Here is a 21518-nt window from a genome sequence, read left to right as displayed (position 1 = left end):
AGTGATTAAACGGCTTGATTACTCCGTCGGGAACTATCTTCAGTTGGATTGGAGACTGCTTTGCAACTTCTGTGGGCATTTGGTAACTGTTTCTTATCATCTGTTCAACGTCTTTTCGATATTGCGGCGGAGCTACAAAGGATGACTCTTCAGTTACATTATATTGTGTGGACGTTGACATGCAATGACTGCATCTTTCAAGAGGCGATGCAGTTACTGCACCGTCAAGTGGCCCGAGTGACACCAGCAGAAGGCTGTTACGCGCGGATCCCAGGCAAAACGCAGCCCTCCTCCCGCCCAACCGACCGAGGGGCGCTGCCGCATGACGCGCGGTGCGTAGCCGAACCAAACGCGAACATGCAAGAAAGATAGATATTAGACTAACATTCGAGGAAAATTAGTACTAAACTTACTAAGAAACTAAGCATGCAATTAAAGTACAAATACCACTACAGTTACTAATTAATAGAAAGGTGTGTAAGGATTAATAATTTAATAAGAGGAAGAGAATTAGTGGTGGCTATAATATGGTAGAGGGAATTATAATCCGAGCATAAGACCCTAAACGGTTCATGCAAGGAATAATTCGATCTACAAAGTGGAAGGAACAACGGTATAAAATTTCTAGTCAGTCTAATAGGAATCGTGAAGTTTATGCGGCTCAACAGATCAGGGCTGTCTATGTCACCCCTGATCAAGTTGTGCATAAATATCACACCAAGCATTTTTCTACGGTTAACTAAGGATGGGAGGCTTACTAATAGTAGTCTACTAGAGTAAGATGGGAGTCTTACACCCGCATCCCAGTTAAGGCCCCGCAGAGCAAAGAGTAAAAAGTTTTTCTGTACTGATTCTATACGGTCCTGGTGTACTTTGTACTGAGGGCACCATACACAGGAGCCGTATTCTAAGATCGGACGAACAAGCGAGGTATAGAGAGTCTTTGTTATATAGGGGTCGTCAAATTCCTTTGACCACCTCTTTATAAACCCAAGCACGCCCATGGCCTTATTTACCATGGTAGAAATGTGTTCGGAAAACTTTAACTTGGGGTCTAACATAACACCCAGATCATCCACCAGGGTAATTCTCTCAAGAGAACCACCAAATAGGGTGTAGGGAGCCAACAAAGGGCTAGAACGATGAAATGTCATAACTTTGCATTTCGAGGCATTAAGGTGTAACAAGTTTGCACAACACCATGACTGAAAGATATTGAGATCGGATTGCAAGCGAGAATGAAATGAAATGTCCTTGTATGTTTAACATCATCCGCATACATAAGTACTCGAGAGTATGTTAATACTGAAGGTAAGTCATTAATAAAGAGTGTGAAGAGTAAGGGGCCTAGATGGCTGCCTTGTGGTACTCCCGAAGAAACCTTTACTGGGAAAGAGAGGGAGTTTTTGAAGAGGACTCTTTGAGACCTAGAACAAAGATAGCTAGAAATCCATCTCAGGAGGTTGGGCGGAAACCCTAAAAGGTCAAGTTTATGCGCTAAAAGGGAATGGTTTACAGAGTCGAATGCTTTACTAAAGTCGGTGTAAATAACATCCGTCTGTAAGTTACATTGAAAGCCTTTAATAATGAAAGAGGTAAACTCTAACAAGTTCGTGGTGGTTGATCGCCGCCTTATAAATCCATGCTGAGTTGGAGATATAAGTGACTTGCAGAGATGCTGCAAGTGCGGAGTTAAAACCCTCTCAAACATTTTAGGAATAGCGGATAACTTTGCTATACCTCTATAATTTTTTTCCATCAGACTTGCTACCTTTTTTATGGAGAGGAATTATAAACGATTCCTTCCAGATCGGGGGGAAGCAAGAAGAATCAATGGACAGGGTGAATAGTTTAAGCAAAGGTCCAAACAGAGCCTCGGCGCAGTACCTGAGTACACAACATGGAACCCCGTCTGGACCCGGTGAAAACACCGGCTTAACTAGTCGAAGATCATGAAGTAGGGAACATTCATTTAACAAGGGACTGAAAATGCCGTTCGACCTCGGTAAACCGTATGGGTACGGATGACCAGAGTAGCTTTCCTCAGAATAGGTGGTTTGGAAGAATTGGGCAAAAAGATCGGCAATTGCCTGATCATTATTTGCCGACGAATTACAAAATGATAGCGAGGATGGGTGTGCGGACGTTCTACGCTTACTGTTTACGAAGCTGTAAAACTGTTTAGGGTCCTGAGAAAAACGTATCCTGCATCGAGATAGGTAGTTCTTATAGCATTGAGCATTAAGAACTGAAAAGTTTGACCGAGCTAATACATAGCGAGAGTGAGAAGTAGGAGAACCCACTTCTTGAAATTTTTTATAAAGTCTTGATTTTAAGTTTTTTAGACTGGATAACTCTTTGGTAAACCAAGGGGGTTTTCCAGATCTAGTCGGACAAGAAAGCGGGACACAAGAATCGAAAAATGTGCCAAGAGCATTGTAAAAAATGTTTGTGCCTTTTATGATATCAGTGCACAAGTACAAAGCGGACCAATCAAAATCCCTAATGAGGTTATTAAGCTTCGCAAACTCGGCTTTACGAAAGCAGCGGACACGTTCGGGCAGCCTACTCGACCGATCCAATACAGTTGGTCCTATATCTAGCGACACCTCGAAAGTAGGGTGGTAGGCGTCTTCAGGTATAGTGAGCGGAAGGTCTCGGGTTAACAACACTATGGTCGGATCCAATACAAAGCACAGATCAAGCAATCGACCCAAGGAATTTTTCACATGGTTGACTTGAGACAGGGATAGGTCAAGCAAGCCGTCAACAAAGTCATGTCGTGACATGGGCACTAGGATACTAAACTCGTTTACCGAAGACCAAACAGTTCCTGGCAAGTTGAAGTCACCAAGAACTATCATACGATCTTTATCAGATAGCGAGGCAGAAACAGCGGTTAAAGCGGACAAGTGCTGCTCATATATTGACATATCCGAAGAAGGTGGGATATACGAGCAAGTAATGAATATAGCGAAAGCGGGAAGAATCAGTTTTACACACAGGAATTCCAGTTCCTGTTGAACTTGGACTGTGAAGTGTTCCGACGTGAAGTAAGAGTCCACTGCAATTAGAACCCCCCCTGCCCGTCGAGACGAACGGTCCTTTCTAAAAGTTGTGTACCGACCTGCCAAAACCTCGGAACTAAGAATGTCCGGCTTTAACCAGGTTTCAGTAAACACAATAACGTGGGAAGCAAATGCAACACTATCCCGGAAAAGAATGCTGAGCTTACTACGCAAGCCTCTTACATTCTAATAGGTTACTAAAAGAGAAGTTAGTTTTTTGGAAAGGTGGAAGCAAGACGGGAAGTTGAGGAAGAGGAAGTTGAGGTTGAGGTTGAGGGTGGCACACTGGAAAGGTTTGGAAGGGATATGGGGGGCCTATTCTTCTTCTTAGCCTTAAACTCCTTCACCACCAAATGCTCCGGCCAAAATTTGGCGGAGCAAATGGTGTCAAATCGAGTTGGGGAGATGCTTATCTTAAACGAGGCTATCTCCCTGGCATAAGAGAAGTTAAATTTCTCCACCTTTAAACCCACGGCTTTTATTTTGCTTTGAATAAAAGCAATTACATCATTAGATGTGAGGTCAGGGGCCAGCCGTGAAACAAAAACTTGTCGTTTTGGTGGGACTCCCACCAGTGGTTTAGTCACCACAGGCCTAGTACCTGTGGTGGCAATATCCGGAGGTCCGGAACGTCTATTTACTGGTGGGATCGGTATAGACGGGACAACTAGCGGACTTGCGGACACCACGGACACGGACGCTGCAGACGTACTTGGCTGCACATTCTCCGAGGCGATGAATTCGGCTACCGAATCTGCGTCGCCAGCAGCTGTCGTTGCCCTTGGAGTGGCAAACGAGATCAACTGCTGCACACTTGGAGTGGTCGGAGTCAGTTTTTCGGCGGCGCACGGCTGAGTGACGGTTGGCAATTGCAGATCCCGCGGAGTGACCTTTTTGCGCCTCGGAGACTCATTCAGCCGTTTTAAACCGCTAAACTGAGCCTCCATGGCTAGGAGCCGATCGTATTGCTTTTTAAAACCAACGGTCAGCTCCTTAAAGCCACTCCGCGTCTGCCTCATGAAAGCCACCATGTCTTTCTCCACCGCACGGCATGCCTAGCAACTGTAATGCAAGCCATTACGTTTGGCTATAGCATCACTCACGAGGCCAGAAAATCCAGCGCATTTTGCGTGCACTACGCTGTCGCAGAGCCAGCAGGGGACATTCGGCTGATCGTGGGTGATCTGCTTCTTACAGCTTTTTTTGGCACAGACCACAGCGTATTCCATTTTATTTTATTATTTATTTATATATATGTAGTAGTTTAAGTTGCTTGATGGCAACGAGTAACATTTATTTAATAAGTATGTTGGACTTAAAATTATAACAGCTCCAAGTTTTACAAGTATGTTTGTGACTAATTATATGCCTGTACGTCTGATGCGTGGCTGAACTGACAACTGACTGATCTCTCTCTCTTGCTATCGGCTCTCTCAGAGCCGATTACTGCTCTATCCCGACGACACGACGAAAACACGACCGCTTCGTGTCTCTCTCTTTCCTTCGTTTCCTACATTCGGCTGTCCTGACGGACCATTCGCCTCGGATGGGTCTAGCCAAGGTTTCATATATTCTGAAACTGTAGAGGTCTTATAGGGACCCTCAGTATCCCCAATCTTCTCGACTTCGTACCTTCCATGATTCTTTACCCTAACCACCTTATACGGCCCTAGATACTTTCCTTTTAGCTTTAATCCAGTACCATACTGAGTACGCTTGATAGCTACTAGCTCATTAACCTCATACTGTCTATCTAGTTTCCTTTTTAAGTCAAAACTCTTCTTGTTTTCCTGCTGTAACCGTGCAATGTTTTCAACTACTTCCTTTCTAATTTTTTCGCGGTCCTTGTTCAACTCTTCGATAAGTGATTCTTCCAATATTTCTTTTATTTTTGGATCCATTCCTATACGCATGTCTAGCCCAGTCAATATCTTGAAAGGTGTTACCTTGGTACTTCGCGGCTCAACACTGTTGATCATTTGCTGTACTTTTCCTAGATGCTTATACCAACTACCGGAATTACCCTGACACAATTTCGACAACATAGGCACCACTATCTTGTGCATCCTTTCGACTTGACCATTCCCACGTGGAACGCCTGTGGCAATCATTAAATGCTGTATTTTCTCTCTCTCACAATATTCACGAAACAAATTGGACATAAACGCTGCACCCCTATCCGTCACTATTCTGTTCGGATTACCAAAACTAGTCCCCTGAATTTCCAAACACTTAACGACCTCTTCAACACCTGTACTACGTGTAGAATATAACCAAACAAACTTAGAAAATCCATCAACGACAACCAGTATATAATTGTACTGTTTTTTAGTCATTTCCATTGGTCCAACGTGATCAATGTGATACGTTTGTAACGGCCTATCACCCTTGTCTATTGGTTGCAAATAACCCTCACGTTTTCCTGTCTTTTCATTGACAATGATACACTCGACACAACTATTTATTACGCGCCATACTTTGTCTTTTAACTTCGGAATATAATTCGACTTTTCAATGATATCTTGTGTCTTTTTAACTGAAAAATGTCCTTGCTTATGTGCTATTGATATAATCTCATTTTCCAACTGAGCTGGTACTACGATGAGCTCCTTATCCGGATCCTTAAACAAAATCTGATTCTGAATATAATAATCCTCATATTCCTTGTCCTCCACAATACTTTTAACAGCCTTAACCCAATCGTCGGTTAGCTGAGCTTCTTTCAAACGATGAGCTATACTTTCGGTCACCATAAAACAAGATACACGACTCAACGCGTCAACGTGCCTCATCTTCGTTCCTGAGCGATGTTCTATAACATAATTAAAATCTTGTAGGTACATGGCCCAACGTGCTACTCTCAAAGGAACGTCTTTCTTTTTGATCGTCATTGTAAATGCATTACAATCTGTGACAATTTTGAACTTTATACCCAAAACGTATACACGCCATTTCGCTAAAGCTTCGATAATTGCCAGAACCTCAAGGTCATAAGCAGGATATTTCTCTTCACATGGCTTAGTCCTACGGCTCATATATTGAACTGGATGGAATTGGCTGTCTTCCAAACTCTTTTGCAGTAACACGGCTCCATACCCCCATTTTGATGCATCAGTATGGATTTCTGTCTCCAACTTCGGGTTGTACATTTCTAAAACAGGTCTACTAATCAATGCTACCTTTAGTTGTTCAAACGCAACCTGATGTATCTCCTTAAATTCAAATTTAACATCCTTCCGCAGCAGATCTGTCAATGGTTTTGCAATAACAGCATAACCCTCAATAAACTTTCGGAAATAAGAAGTCAATCCTATGAAACGCTGCACTGTTTTTTTATCAACTGGCACTGGGAACTTTTCGACTGCCCTCGTCTTCTCATCACTTGGTCTTATCGTATTCTTTTTTATTATATACCCCAGAAATTAACCTTTTGTCGTAACAGCTGACACTTTCTCCAATTTATACGTAGCCCATTCATTTCCGCTATCTTCAGTACTTTTCTCAACTTTAACAAACCCTCTTCTATATCTTGACTACAAATAATAACGTCATCCATATAGACTGCTGCTTCATTATTCTTTACCAAATCTCTCAACACAGCCATTATAAATCTGGTAAACACCGCTGGAGAATTTGAAATTCCAAATGGTACATATAAAAATTCGAACTGACCATTCTGAGTCACAAAAGACGTATATTTTTGAGACTCGACTTCTACAGGCACATGGAAAAAACCATTCGTTAAATCCAACGTGGTGAAATACTTTGCACCCTGCAGTTTCTCCAACACTGTATCCATATGTGACATTGGAAAGTTATCGCGAACTATTTTCTCATTCAGCTTTCGGTAATCACAACATAGTCTCTTGCTACCGTTCTTTTTCGGTACCAACACTACTGGTGATGCATACTCCGATGTACTTGGCTTTATAATCTTCTGAGCCAGCCACTCTTCCACTTGCTTGTCCACGATTTCCTGTTCACACAACGGTAATCGTCTCGGATGCTGGAAAACTGGTATCTCATCCACTAATACAATTTTCATTTTTATCGGCGCATCTACATTTCTCTGAGGTTGGTACTTTCCTACCATACCCCTAACCTCTCTAGCATGTACTTCACTGAGATGACCAACATCAATTGAAAACTCCTTCTCAACTTCGTCAATACTTGACATGCAAATGCCTTTATATTCATTAAACAATTCCACGCATGAGGACGATGCTACCTGATCAAGTTTCTTATCTTTATCCTCGCCACAAACTCTACGAACAAATCTTGTTCCTGTCTTAGAAACTTGCATGTCCACATGATCCAGAATAGTCCTTCCTAAAATGGCTTCAAAACCAATATCCTCATCTGGAATGACATGAAATTCTACCTCCATTCCAATCTCATCGATTTTCACTGGTATCGAAAAGCTACCAAAAGTTACAACTTGACTATCTCCAATACCTGTTAAACATTTCTCCTGGCCGATCAGTTCAAGATTTCCAAATTTCAAAAATACCCTCCTGCGAATTAAACACAAATCTGCTCCAGTATCAATCAAACCTTGGAATACCAAATTCGCGTACTTAATATCCTTTAATTCCAAACCTGATGGAGTGAAAATACCTGACGGCTTATTGACGACTTTCTTATCTCGAATAATGTTCGTATTCGATCTCTTTTCTTGTCTGGTTTCGACCTTGACATTACAGCTTGCAGCACGGTGTCCTGGTTGGCCACATTTGAAACAACAAAAATCATTTTTGGGACAATCTTTCCTCAAATGCGATTTGTCTCCACACTTAAAACATTTCCTAAAATTCTCTGCCATCGACCCTTTCACCGAACTCTCACTTTTATTACTCAGCGGCCAATTCTTACTCATCGGCTTGGATCCGCCTCTAGCTTTCTGGTAAACATCGATCTGAAATTTAAGCTCCTTTAAGTTTCTAGCTTGGTACAGCATTGCCTTACTTGCCCTAGCGTCTGGTATACCATCCACAAAATATTCGATTAAACTCTCATCATCTAGTTTAATTGGCTTGGCTATCTCCATTAACGCATACAAAAACTCATGCAACGACTCTCCTTTTTTCTGCTGGCGCTTTTGCAACATTCTATGTACTTCTACGGACGACAGTTTAACACTAAACTCATCCAACAGAGCTGCCTTCAACGAATTCCAGTTACGAATATCACGCAAACTACGAACGAAAGATTTTGCTGCACCAACTAACAACTGCTTGGCATAAATGAATAATTGTAATTGACTCCATTGAACAGTAGCTGCGCATTCTTCTAATTCCTCTATCCATTGATTGATGTCGGGGTTATTAGAACCAGAAAATTGTGACACACTACCTTCCACGTCTTTTAGCGTAAACCAAGATTTATACTCTGCCTGTCGCGTACCTGGTTGAACTGCTACGGTATCATCCACTGCTGTTACTACGGACTCATCCTCTGACTCTTCTTCATCCTCAACTGGAAAGCCGTGATGTATTAATAGTCTATCTTGCAAATCGCGCTTTCGTCCCGTCGTCTGCAACGCAAGCTCTCTTAACTTCTCTCGCAAATCTGCGACTCTCAGTGTCATTATCTCTTCAACTTGCATCGTGACGATTTAAATACAAAATAATTGATATTAGCTTATATCTAAGAAAATGTAATTAAATCAACTTAAACAACCTTATTACTGCTGGCCTGTTAACAATTTTCCAGTTAACATCGATTTCGAAAACGCCTTTAAAGTCGTCACTGTTAACGATCGCTTCTCTGTTAACGCTCACCTTACTATGGGTTTACCCTTGTTAACTCTCGCTTCTGCGCAGAGCTTTCCAGACTCCAAATTTGACGCACACACACCACCACATCCAGATCTCGCTTGCCTGTCGATGTCGCTGTTGCCGTCCTCTCTTTGTTGCCTTGCCTTGCTCTCGCCGTTCGCCGATAACTCGTTGTCGCTTCCCGAATCGTCGCTGCTTCTGCTGTTACAAAATGAACTGCTGCTTGTCTTTTCTTGTAGTTTTAGTCTCCGTCCGACGCAGTGCAACACAACAACAATCAATGTTCTTTGATTCTTGCTGTTTGCTGCCGTCGTTTTGTCGCTTCTGCTTCCTTTGGAACGAACGCACTCAGATTGTCGTCTCTGTGCCGCTTGTCTCCTTGTAGCTCTAGCCTCTCAGACGCAATGCACAACAACAACAACGAAGGTTTTGATTCTTGCTGTGTTTGCTGCCGTCTGCCGTCGTTTTGTCGCTTCTGCTCTCTTTGGAACGAACGCGCTCAGATTGTCGTCTCTGTGCCGCTTGTCTCCTTGTAGCTCTAGCCTCGTGTTCGCCAAAATTTCCAAATACACGCACAAATCTCACTTGCAAATGTTGTTGTCTTGGGCTTATTTTCGGACGAGCCCCCAATTTGTAGTAGTTTAAGTTGCTTGATGGCAACGAGTAACATTTATTTAATAAGTATGTTGGACTTAAAATTATAACAGCTCCAAGTTTTACAAGTATGTTTGTGACTAATTATATGCGTGTACGTCTGATGCGTGGCTGAACTGACAACTGACTGATCTCTCTCTCTTGCTATCGGCTCTCTCAGAGCCGATTACTGCTCTATCCTGCTCTATCTCTCTCTTTCCTTCGTTTCCTACATATATACTATTATTTGCAAAACAAATTGGTATCAGACCAATGTGCCAGACAACGCTCAAAGCGGAATTGGTAAAAAAAAAGAGAGCAGAGTGGAGAGCGGTTATAGCGAGAGCTACTAAGCAGAGAGCGCTATTGCTCAGAAAGTTTAAAGAGCGAGAGAGAAAGAACAGTTATTGAAGTTGAGGTGATAGCGAGAGAGTGATAAAACAGTGATATATAAGAGCATGCTCATCTGTTGGCACAGGATCTGCGTCATGCTTCAAAAACGTGTATCCTTGCATATCAGCGACGAAACGGAACTTTTTAATGAAATCATGCCCCAAAAGTGCGTCGAAATCAATCTGGCTACTGGGGACTACTAAAAACTTCTGTGTGGTCAGCAACTTATCCACGGTAACTTCTGCATTAAAGTATCCAACAGGCTTTGTTGATATCTGACCCAGACCGCGCAACATAGTTGTGCACTTCAAAAGTTTAACGTTTTTCATGGTCTTCAACATACTCTCTTTGATTATGGTTACATCTGACCCTGTATCCACAAGACAGTCAACAACAATGCCGTTTATTTGAATTTTTTTCATGCGACTGCGATTCAAAATGACGCGAACTTTATCAACTTTATCAGCTTCATAAGGACAGTTACGCGAAATGTGACCATTCTGATTGCACTTAAAACACTTTGTTTCGGCTTTGCAGTCTTTGCGTTTGTGTTCTCCTGATCCACAGTTATAGCAATATTCTTTTTTACCGCTTTGCCCACTTTGCTGCTTGAAACTCGTTTTATGCTGTTCGTTATTGCCCTTCTTCTCCGATATGTTCAAACGATCATAGATATCGAACTCTTCTTTCAAGGCCCTGAAGGTCTTACAGCGATACATGGCATACTTATACTCGTTTCTTATGTCCAGACCGTTCACAATATGGCTTATAACAGCCGCGTGTTCAACATGTCCGACTGCTGCTATTTTTCTCATCTGCAGCAAGTACTCGTGCATCGACTCACTACTCTTCCTCTTTCTTTCTTGCAGCAGCTTATGAATGTCTGCACTGTTATAGCTACATGTGAATTCATCCAATAATACGTTCTTGAGTTCCTCATAGGTGCACACGCATTCAGCTTCAAGGAAAAGGTTAGCTGCACCGGTCATTTTTCCTCTGGCCTGCACATACTTTTGCTTTTCAGTAAGCGTCGGCATTTTTTTCGAATATCTCAAACCATTTTTCTATGGGAACCGATTTTCCATCACAATCGCTCACAACTTTTGTAAAATTATCTGGAGCGATCTTCATTTCTCGTTGCTCATCGCAAAGCACTTTCAAACTTAGCAACTTTATCATTTGATCAATCTGGTCATCAGTATTGTTTTCTGCATTTTCTAAATCTTCCATCTCGTTTGCACTCGGGCGCGACGTTCCTGGTAAAGCTTCTTCCTTCTCTCTCTCTTTCCAGTACAACGGCGGCGGTGTTTGCTGTGTCTGTGTACCCGACGAGTGCTTGTCTTTTTTGTTTATAAGTGTGTATCACACACAACGTGTCTGTGCGTGTTTTTTCTGCTTGTGTACGTACTGCGCACGGACAAGGCGACGCTGCGGCGCGACAATGAATTTCACAATTTTCCAACCGAATTAAACGACCGATCTTTTATTAAACTCCGTGTCTACTGTTAGGCTCACAGAATTTGGATTGTTCAACTTAATGTTTATAGCCACCAACAAAAACTTTACAACTTTATGTAGCTACAAACAACAACTTTAACAACTTTTCAACAATCCTCTTCTTGCATCAGCTTCTGCTTTCTTCTGTTTTTCTTTTTCACACACTCCGAGCTCTGTATTCGACGCGGACGAGCCCCCAAATGTAAGATTAATAATAATGTATCGTTTATTAATAGTGTTTTTCGAAAAAGAGTACAAAGTGTATGATTTAAGATGTGCAATTAATGAGTCTGTTCTTCCGACTTTTTGTTCAACTTTCTGCTTCTACTTCCAACAACCGACTCCCGTATCGATAACCCCTTATCGGTTAGGTCTTTTAAACATCGGTTAAGTCTGGTTATATCGGTTAGGTCTTATCGATGGTATCTTAAGTTCAAATGTTAATTTAGATGGGATAGTGCTAACTGCTTGATACACTGTCCTTTACATGTATACAATAAAACAAAATTAAAATTTGTGCTGCAAAAATATTGAATGATTTAATTGATTCGCTGCGGTTGCTCTTCTGTTTTTATACCCGATACTCAAAATGAGTATTGGGGTATATTAGATTTGTGGTAAAAGTGGATGTGTGTAACGTCCAGAAGGAATCGTTTCCGACCCCATAAAGTATATATATTCTTGATCAGCATCAATAGCCGAGTCGATTGAGCCATGTCTGTCTGTCCGTCTGTCCGTCCGTCCGTCTGTCCGTCCGTCCGTCTGTCCGTCCCCTTCAGCGCCTAGTGCTCAAAGACTATAAGAGCTAGAGCAACGATGTTTTGGATCCAGACTTCTGTGATATGTCACTGCTACAAAAATATTTCAAAACTTCTCCCCGCCCACTTCCGCCCCCACAAAGGACGAAAATCTGTGGCATCTACATTTTTAAAGATACGATAAAACCAAAAACGCAGAATCGTAGAGGATGACTATATGTTCTAGATCGTAAAATCTCAATCAGATCGTATAATTATTATAGCCAGAATCAAGAAAACAATTTCATTCTTTCTCGCTCTGTCTCTCTCTAACACACAGGTTTCATGGTCGGTTTTGCCAATTGCAAAATATGAGTTCAAGGATCTCAGAACCTATAAGAGCCAGAGTAACCAAATTTGGTATCCACACTCCTGTGATATCGGACCTTCCGCCCCCGCAAAGGACGAAAATCTGTTGCATCCACAATATTGCACATTCGAGAAAACTAAAAACGCAGAATCATAGATAATGACCATATCTATCAGATTGCTGAATCTGGATCAGATCAGATCATTTTTATAGCCAATAGGAACAAATCAATTTGCAGTGGCTACGCAGCGCCCGACGTCACGCTCAGACTGATTTTCTGTCTCCCTCGCACGCACTCTTTGTCGTGTCGTTTAGTATTAGCGGCGTCTGCCGGAGGAGAGCCATACTGACTTAGTATCGGGTATAACCGTAGAGTTGCGGTGTCCGCAGCAACTCACAACGTTCCCCCTCGTTTAGTACTGTCTACGATCACAAGGCGGGTATGCCTTGACTTAATTCTAACCACAATTCGATTTGATTTGGGGATATTGAACAAAACAGCCATAAAAAGACCGTATCGAATGACTATATCATGTAGCTACCATATGAAAGATCGTTCTGAATTGGTTTCTTGTCTTAGAGTGCGTACTAGAATTCACAGTAGAATTCATAAGATCGCAGCTGCATACTGAATGCTTTCCGAATCATTGCCTCAGTCGTCACATGACTCCTGAATCGGCAATCCAAGATATTCGGATGCAACACCGACGTAAAAAAAACGACGATACTCGGTTCGTTCAGTCCCGTTAGTTAGTATCGAGTGGCAGCGATCTGTGAGGGTATCCAATTGGGTATGCTTTGGTTTCCCGTTTTCTGTTTTCCGTTTTCTCTCGTGATTTGTTGCTTACGCTAGAGCGCTCTCCCAAACATTTTCACACACAGATATACAGATAGCAGAGACGATGTACCAGTGCACGAGTATCTATGTGTTTTCTGCTCATTTTCCTCGCAGCATTTTCGGTCGTTTTATTCTCGAAAATTTGTTTTTTCAGTTTATCGCTGGCATTTAAGGCGTTCGAAACGAGCACAAAATTTGATCGAAAGAAAGATATATTGTTGTGTGGAAAACTGCGTGAGATTTTCTCGATTAAAGTCAAAGAAAAAACATAGGAAATGGAAATACAATTTATCAAGAGTGTTTAAATTTGTGTGTGTGTGAAAAAGCGATCGAGAAAAACGAATAGAAGAAAATAATTTGAAATATGTTAAAGTTTAAGTTCAAACTTTGAAAAATTAGCAACAAAAAAAGTGCAATAAAACAAGACAAATCACACAAATTAATATAAAATACCTATACCTAAAAGAATAATTTGCCTTACTTTTAAAGAAAATCCAAAACCATATTTCACAAGCTTGTGAACAAATATATGAGCAAATTGACAGATTATCGATCGCGTTGGGAACCCTATTTATCAGTTTTCATCGACAAAATGTAAGTGGAAGTTGATACAGATACATTTACGAGTACTCCTCGTATTAAAGATATGCTTTCATCTATACCTGAACCTGAAGAGGCGCCCAATACCATATACATATGTACATATGTATGTATGTATATATATATATCTGGTAGATGGTTTCTGTGTACTATATAGGGAAACGGATTATTTATCACTGCCATCCTTGACAATGGCCGACAGTCGGCAGTCGAGAGAGAGCAACAGAGATATAGGCAATCGTTGTGTCATAAATATTTTTAAACATACCCAAGAGATCTCCCTCTCTCGCCCTCGCCGTCGCCCTCTCCCTCTCTTTCTCTTGGCTGTTTCTGTTTTTTAAAAACAATACATTTTAAAGCCTCTTAGTTAATGTTCTAAATCGGGCCATGGATTCACCCGCACCGCATGCAACACTCGCACCCGAGTGCGGGGGCAGATACTAATTAAATAAGTGGCATTACCTGACTGATTCCCCCTTCTCTCTTTCCTTCTGAAGGTCTGCAGCTGTGACAAATGATGGCCTAAAATGGCGGCTACACCACCAATGCCGCCCGGATCAAACAGTTACCAATTGAATGGCACCAGCATCACCAGCAGTAGCCTTCCAGCAGAAGGAAATACCAGAGGAAGGAGCAGCAGCAACAATATAACCGAGGCAATCCATCAGCACTTTCTGAGGAAGAAGGACGCCGCTCCATCGACAAGTCAGAGGAGTCGCTGCGGCAGCTATGAGCAGCTGGAGCTTCTGGAGCACTCACAGCCAGCAGCAGCAGCAGAGGCAGCAGCAGAAGCAGAGCCAGAGGCAGGCCGCAAGCAGAGCACGTCCTGCCACTGCACGAACATTAGTATCATGCACCTGTTCCACGAGATGAAGCAGGAGTTCCCCACGATACCCGATGCCATTGTGACGCAGTGCGTCAGCGAGAATTGCCATCAGCGCGAGAACTGTATACAGATGTTGAAGAAGGAACTGGCTTTGCATCCGATACCTGTCCAGAGCTACCCGACCAAGGTGTTGCAACAGCAGCAACAGCAACAACAGCAGCAACAGAGGCAGGCCAGGCCTCCCACCCCACTAAAGCCGTCAAGAGTGGCACCCGCACAGCCCCCAGAACTGAGTCAGAGTCCGAGCCAGAATGGGAATGGGAATGGCAATGGCAATGGCGATGCCAGCCCCAGCCCCACTCACAGTCCGAGTCCCCAGCCCCGGCAGCGACCAACCACGCTCAATCTGCAGCGCCAACTGAACGCCCAGCTGCAGCAGAGGATCCAACAGCGACAGCTGCGGCAGCAGCGCGACCTGCAGCCACCGCAGCTGACGCCCACGTCGCTGAACAAGCCGCTGCGTCGGGCGCCACCCCTGCCGCCGCCACCGGGCCCGCCGCTGGCCCCAAAGCCGAGCTTCTCCAACGATTCCTCCTGTCTCACCAGCCCCATGAGCTCCAGCGAATCGGAATTCTCACTCAACGCCGTCTCCTTATCATCGCCGACGTCAGCAACAAGAGCAGCAGTAGCGGCAGCAACGGCAGCGACAGCAACAACGTCTCAACAGGCCTCTCCGGTCCGACACCGTTCAGTCATCAATCTGCAGCCGGAACTGCCGTATGCACGCGATTTCCTCAGCAGTGCCCTCTCGCCAGCGTTGACGCCACCGACGCTGCCCGGCTCCCCAGGCTCTGCCGTCTCGCCGGGTCGCAAGAGCTTCACCTCGCTCAATCTCACGCTGCGCCAGCCGACCGGCGGCGCCCAGTCCGCGATCGACATCACCGCCGGCCCGGCGCCCAGTGACCAGGGCAGAGGCATCACCTACTCGAGCGTTAGTTTCGACGCCCGCCGGGGGACGCACAAGAATTTCCAGCTGACGGTCACCGACGAGGGTAGTGTCTTTAGCGCGGGCTGCATCCGTCCCCAGGCACCGTACGTCGCCACCGCGTGTGAGCCGCAGCAGCCAGCAGTTCCTCCGCCACGCCAGCCCCCGTTGGCAGCGGCGGCGGCGTCGCTTCTCTCCACCGATGGACTTTCACCGTCGGACTGTGACATGCCGGAAGTATTCCCCTATCCCACGCAGGCTCAGAACCACGTTGTCGCCTCCAACTACAACACGAACCATGCCGCGGACACCAGCAGCGGCAACGACAACAGCGGCAACAGCAGCAACGACAGCAGCCCCGTCAGCATGCCCCTCTATGCGGGGGTCCTCGAAGAGTGCGATCCTGAAGGTGGGTTTCACGATCAACCCCAGGAAAACCCTAGAGAAGCACTAGTTCAGTCGAAGGCTATCTCTGGGCATTGCATTGTAATTTCCATCATTTCATTTCCGTGTGGCACATGTCCGATGTCAAGTGCTTTTCCACTTTATTCCTACACATGTACCGACATGGGTTCCAATGTGCTTTACGGCCTTATCGAGCCACCCAGACGACGTCGTAGTTTCTGTCGGTGTTTTTCGATGTGTTCGGTTATCGGTGGAGGTCCGCCGCAGTATTGTTTACAATTGATAAGGAAATTGGAATTACGCCCCAAAATAAAATTAGCGCGAGCTCGCTCTCTGCCAAAAAGAGCGCAGAGCATTTATTCGTAGAAATTTCTCAGCAAACGTCTTACCAAAAGCTAACAGATTGCCAGCTTAAGTACAAGGGTAGGGATCTAGCGAAGACGATACGCAGACGAGCAGAGCAGCCAAAGAGAACTGAAACTCCGCGTGTGCTAAGGTATTAAGGTATTGACGTCACGGAATAAAATAGAATAGAATTGAACACTGAAGACAGTAGACAGTAGATGGTAGGCAGCAGACGGTAGTCAGTATTCGCTTATCAGGTGAGAGAATATAATCAATTTCGCAGCAGTTTAATTGAGCCTTGAATCAGTCTTTCTGTCCTTCCCTTCCCCTATCACTGTGTGCAATTTTCTGTGCAACTTTGTTGCATTTGATTTACCTTTTTTGCTGAATATACGATACACACACAAGAACCGATCCGATCCGATCCCCCTACTATATATTCCCCCACACATACACATACGATGTATGCAGATATACATATGTGTACGCTTGTAGGACGCCCACGCGCTCGGAACTTTATAGATTGAAATGTCTTTTTTCTCGCTTCTGCTTTGGCCGGCTGTGTTTTTATACCCGATACTCAAAATGAGTATTGGGGTATATTAGATTTGTGGTAAAAGTGGATGTGTGTAACGTCCAGAAGGAATCGTTTCCGACCCCATAAAGTATATATATTCTGGATCAGCATAAATAGCCGAGTCGATTGAGCCCTGTCTGTCTGTCCGTCTGTCCGTCTGTCCGTCTGTCCGTCCGTCCGTCCGTCCGTCTGTCCGTCCCCTTCAGCGCCTAGTGCTCAAAGACTATAAGATCTAGAGCAACGATGTTTTGGATCCAGACTTCTGTGATATGTCACTGCTACAAAAATATTTCAAAACTTCGCCCCGCCCACTTCCGCCCCCACAAAGGACGAAAATCTGTGGCATCTACATTTTTAAAGATACGATAAAACCAAAAACGCAGAATCGTAGAGGATGACTATATGTTCTAGATCGTAAAATCTCAATCAGATCGTATAATTATTATAGCCAGAATAAAAAAAACAATTTCATTCTTTCTCGCTCTGTCTCTCTCTAACACACAGGTTTCATGATCGGTTTTGCCAATTGCAAAATATGAGTTCAAGGATCTCAGAACCTATAAGAGCCAGAGCAACCAAATTTGGTATCCACACTCCTGTGATATCGGACCTTGACCGTTTCGTGTCCAAATTTCGCCACACCCCCTTCCGCCCCCGCAAAGGACGAAAATCTGAGGCATCCACAAATCTCAGAGACTATTAAGGCTATAGTAACCAAATTTGGTATCCGCACTTCTGTTAGATCTCACTATAAAACGTATATCTCAGAATTTCGCCCCCCCCCTTCCGCCCACACAAAGGACGAAAATCTGTCCACAATATTGCAGATTCGAGAAAACTAAGAACGCAAAATAATAGATAACGACCACATCTATCAGATTGCTGAATCTGGATCAGATCGGATCATTTTTGTAGCCAAAAGCAAGAAATCAATTTTCAGTGGCTACGCAGCGCCCGACGTCACGCTCAGACTGATTTTCTGTCTCTCTCGCACGCACTCTTTGTCGTGTCGTTTAATATTAGCGGCGTCTGCCGGAGGAGAGCCATACTGACTTAGTATCGGGTATAACTGTAGAGTTGCGGTGTCCGCAGCAACTCACAACGTTCCACCTCGTTTTATCTTGGACGTTGACATGCAATGACTCCATCTTTCAAGAGGCGATGCAGTTACTGCACCGTCAAGTGGTGGGTGTGAAACCAGCAGAAGGCTGTTACGCGCGGATCCCAGGCAAAACGCAGCCCTCTTCCCGCGCAACCGACCGAGGGGCGCTGCCGCATGACGAGCGGTGCGTAGTCGAACCGAACGCGAACATGCAAGAAAGATAGATATTAGACTAACATTCGAGGAAAATTAGCACTAAACTTACTAAGAAACTAAGCATGCAATCAAAATACAAATACCACTACAATTACTAATTACTAGAAAGGTGTGTAAGGATTATTAATTTAATAAGAGGAAGAGAATTAGTGGTGGATATAACATGGTAGAGGGAATTATAATCCGAGCATAAGACCCTAAACGGTTCATGCAAGGAATAATTCGATCTACAAAGGGGAAGGAACAACGGTATAAAATTTCTAGTCAGTCTAATAGGAATCGTGAAGCTTATGCGGCTCAACAGATCAGGGCTGTCTATGTCACCCCTGATCAAAGTGTGCATAAATATCACACCAAACATTTTTCTACGGTTAACTAAGGATGGGAGGTTTACTAATAGTAGTCTACTAGAGTAAGATGGGAGTCTTACACCCGCATCCCAGTTAAGGCCCCGCAGAGCAAAGAGTAAAAAGTTTTTCTGTACTGATTCTCTACGGTCCTGGTGTACTTTGTACTGAGGGCATCATACACAGGAGCCGTATTCTAAGATCGGACGAACAAGCGAGGTATAGAGAGTCTTTGTTATATAGGGGTCGTCAAATTCCTTTGACCACCTCTTTATAAACCCAAGCACGCCCATGGTCTTATTTACCATGATAGAAATGTGTTCGGAAAACTTTAGCTTGGGGTCCAACATAACACCCAGATCATCCACCAGGGTAATTCTCTCAAGAGAACCACCAAATAGGGTATAGGGAGCCAACAAAGGGCTAGAACGATGAAATGTCATAACTTTGCATTTCGAGGCATTAAGGTGTAACAGGTTTGCACAACACCATGACTGAAAGTTATTGAGATCGGACTGCAAGCGAGAATGAAATGAGATGTACTGGACACAGAGTTTAACATCATCCGCATACATAAGTACTCGAGAGTATGTTAATACTGAAGGCAAGTCATTAATAAAGAGTGTAAAGAGTAAGGGGCCTAGATGGCTGCCCTGTGGTACTCCCGAAGAAACCTGGTAAAGAGAGGGAGTTTTTTAAGAGGACTCTTTGAGACCTGGAACAAAGATTGCTAGAAATCCATCTCAGGAGGTTGGGCGGAAACCCTAAAAGGTCAAGTTTATGCTCTAAAAGGGAATGGTTTACAGAGTCGAATGCTTTACTAAAGTCGGTGTAAATAACATCCGTCTGTAAGTTACCTTGAAAGCCTTTAATAATGAAAGAGGTAAACTCTAACAAGTTCGTGGTAGTTGATCGCCGCCTTATAAATCCATGCTGAGTTGGAGATATAAGTGACTTGCAGAGATGTTGCAAGTGCGGAGTTAAGACCTTCTCAAACATTTTAGTAATAGCGGATAACTTTGCTATACCTCTATAATTTTTTGCATCAGACTTGCTACCTTTTTTATGGAGAGGAATTATAAACGATTCCTTCCAGATCGGGGGGAAGCAAGAAGAATCAATGGACAGGGTGAATAGTTTAAGCAAAGGTCCACACAGAGCCTCGGCGCAGTACCTGAGTACACAACCTGGAATCGTCTGGACCCGGTGGAAACACCGGCTTAACTAGTCGAAGATCATGAAGTAGGGAACATTCATTTAACAAGGGACTGAAAATGCCGTTCGACCCCGGTAAACCGTATGGGTACGGATGACCAGAGTAGCTTTCCTCAGAATAGGTGGTTTGGAAAAATTGGGCAAAAAGATCGGCAATTGCCTGATCATTATTTGCCGACATATTACAAAATGATAGCGAGGATGGGTGTGTGGACGTTCTACGCTTACTGTTTACAAAGCAGTTAAACTGTTTAGGGTCCTGAGAAAAACGTATCCTGCATCGAGATAGGTAGTTCTTATAGCATTGAGCATTAAGAACTGAAAAGTTTGACCGAGCTATTACATAGCGAGAGTGAGAAGTAGGAGAACCCACTTTTTGAAATTTTTTATAAAGTCTTGATTTTAAGTTTTTTAGACTGGATAACTCTTTGGTAAACCAAGGGGGTTTTCCAGATCTAGTCGGACAAGAAAGCGGGACACATGAATCGAAAAATGTGCCAAGAGCATTGTAAAAAATGTTTGTGCCTTTTATGACATCAGTGCACAAGTACAAAGCGGACCAATCAAAATCCCTAATGAGGTTATTAAGCTTCACAAACTCGGCTTTACGAAAGCAGCGGACACGTTCGGGTAGCCTACTCGACCGATCCAATACAGTTGGTCCTATATCTAGCGACACCTCGAAAGTAGGGTGGTAGGCGTCATCAGGTATAGTGAGCGGAAGGGCTCGGGTTAACAACACTATGGTCGGATCCGATACAAAGCACAGATCAATCAATCGACCCAAGGAATTTTTCACATGGTGGACTTGAGACAGGGACAGGTCAAGCAATCCGTCAACAAAGTCATGTCGTGACATGGGCACTAGGATACTAGACTCGTTTACCGAAGACCAAACAGTTCCTGGCAAGTGAAAGTCACCAAGAACTATCATACGATCTTTATCAGATAGCGAGGAAGAAACAGCGGTTAAAGCGGACAAGTGCTGCTCATAAATTGAAATATCCGATGAAGGTGGGATATACGAGCAAGTAATGAATATAGCGAAAGCGGGAAGAATCAGTTTTACACACAGGAATTCCAGTTCCTGTTGAACTTGGACTGTGAAGTGTTCCGACGTGAAGTAAGAGTCCACTGCAATTAGAACCCCCCCCTGCACGTCGAGACGAACGGTCCTTTCTAAAAGTTGTGTACTGTAAAACCTCGGAACTAAGAATGTCCGGCTTTAACCAGGTTTCAGTAAACACAATAACGTGAGAAGCAAATGCAACACTATCCCGGAAAAGAATGCTGAGCTTACTACGCAAGCCTCTTACATTCTGATAGGTTACTAAAAGAGAAGTTAGTTTTTTGGAAAAGTGGAAGCAAGACGGGAAGTTGAGGAAGAGGAAGTTGAGGTTGAGGGTGGCACACTGGAAAGATTTGTAAGGGATATGGGGGGCCTATTCTTCTTCTTAGCCTTAAACTCCTTCCCCACCAAATGCTCCGGCCAAAATTTGGCGGAGCAAATGGTGTCAAATTGAGTTGGGGAGATGCTTATCTTAAACGAGGCTATCTCCCTGGCATAAGAGAAGTTGAATTTCTCCA

At 43.8% G+C, this 21518-nt stretch overlaps 1 protein-coding gene across 6 annotated transcripts in view; it reads left to right on the top strand.

Moving 5' to 3' along the window:
- Window positions 1–21518, top strand: part of LOC117193439 (putative uncharacterized protein DDB_G0271606) — a 50118-nt gene that overhangs the window by 23815 nt on the left and 4785 nt on the right. For 5 of the 6 annotated variants that reach the window (XM_033398189.1, XM_033398186.1, XM_033398187.1 and 2 more), the window contains exon 2: window positions 14411–16133. In XM_033398189.1, coding sequence (XP_033254080.1) covers window positions 14441–16133 — 1693 coding nt within the window. In that variant the 5' untranslated portion in view covers window positions 14411–14440. Of the gene's footprint in view, window positions 1–13501; window positions 13908–14410; window positions 16134–21518 lie in introns of those variants that run through there. The other variant, XM_033398185.1, reaches the window with a different exon arrangement.

Source organism: Drosophila miranda (genome assembly GCF_003369915.1).
Source record: "Drosophila miranda strain MSH22 chromosome Y unlocalized genomic scaffold, D.miranda_PacBio2.1 Contig_Y2_pilon, whole genome shotgun sequence".
Classification (NCBI taxonomy): domain Eukaryota; kingdom Metazoa; phylum Arthropoda; class Insecta; order Diptera; family Drosophilidae; genus Drosophila; species Drosophila miranda.
Note: the sequence above shows the minus strand (reverse complement) of the source record. Positions and strands in the feature narration are given on the sequence as shown.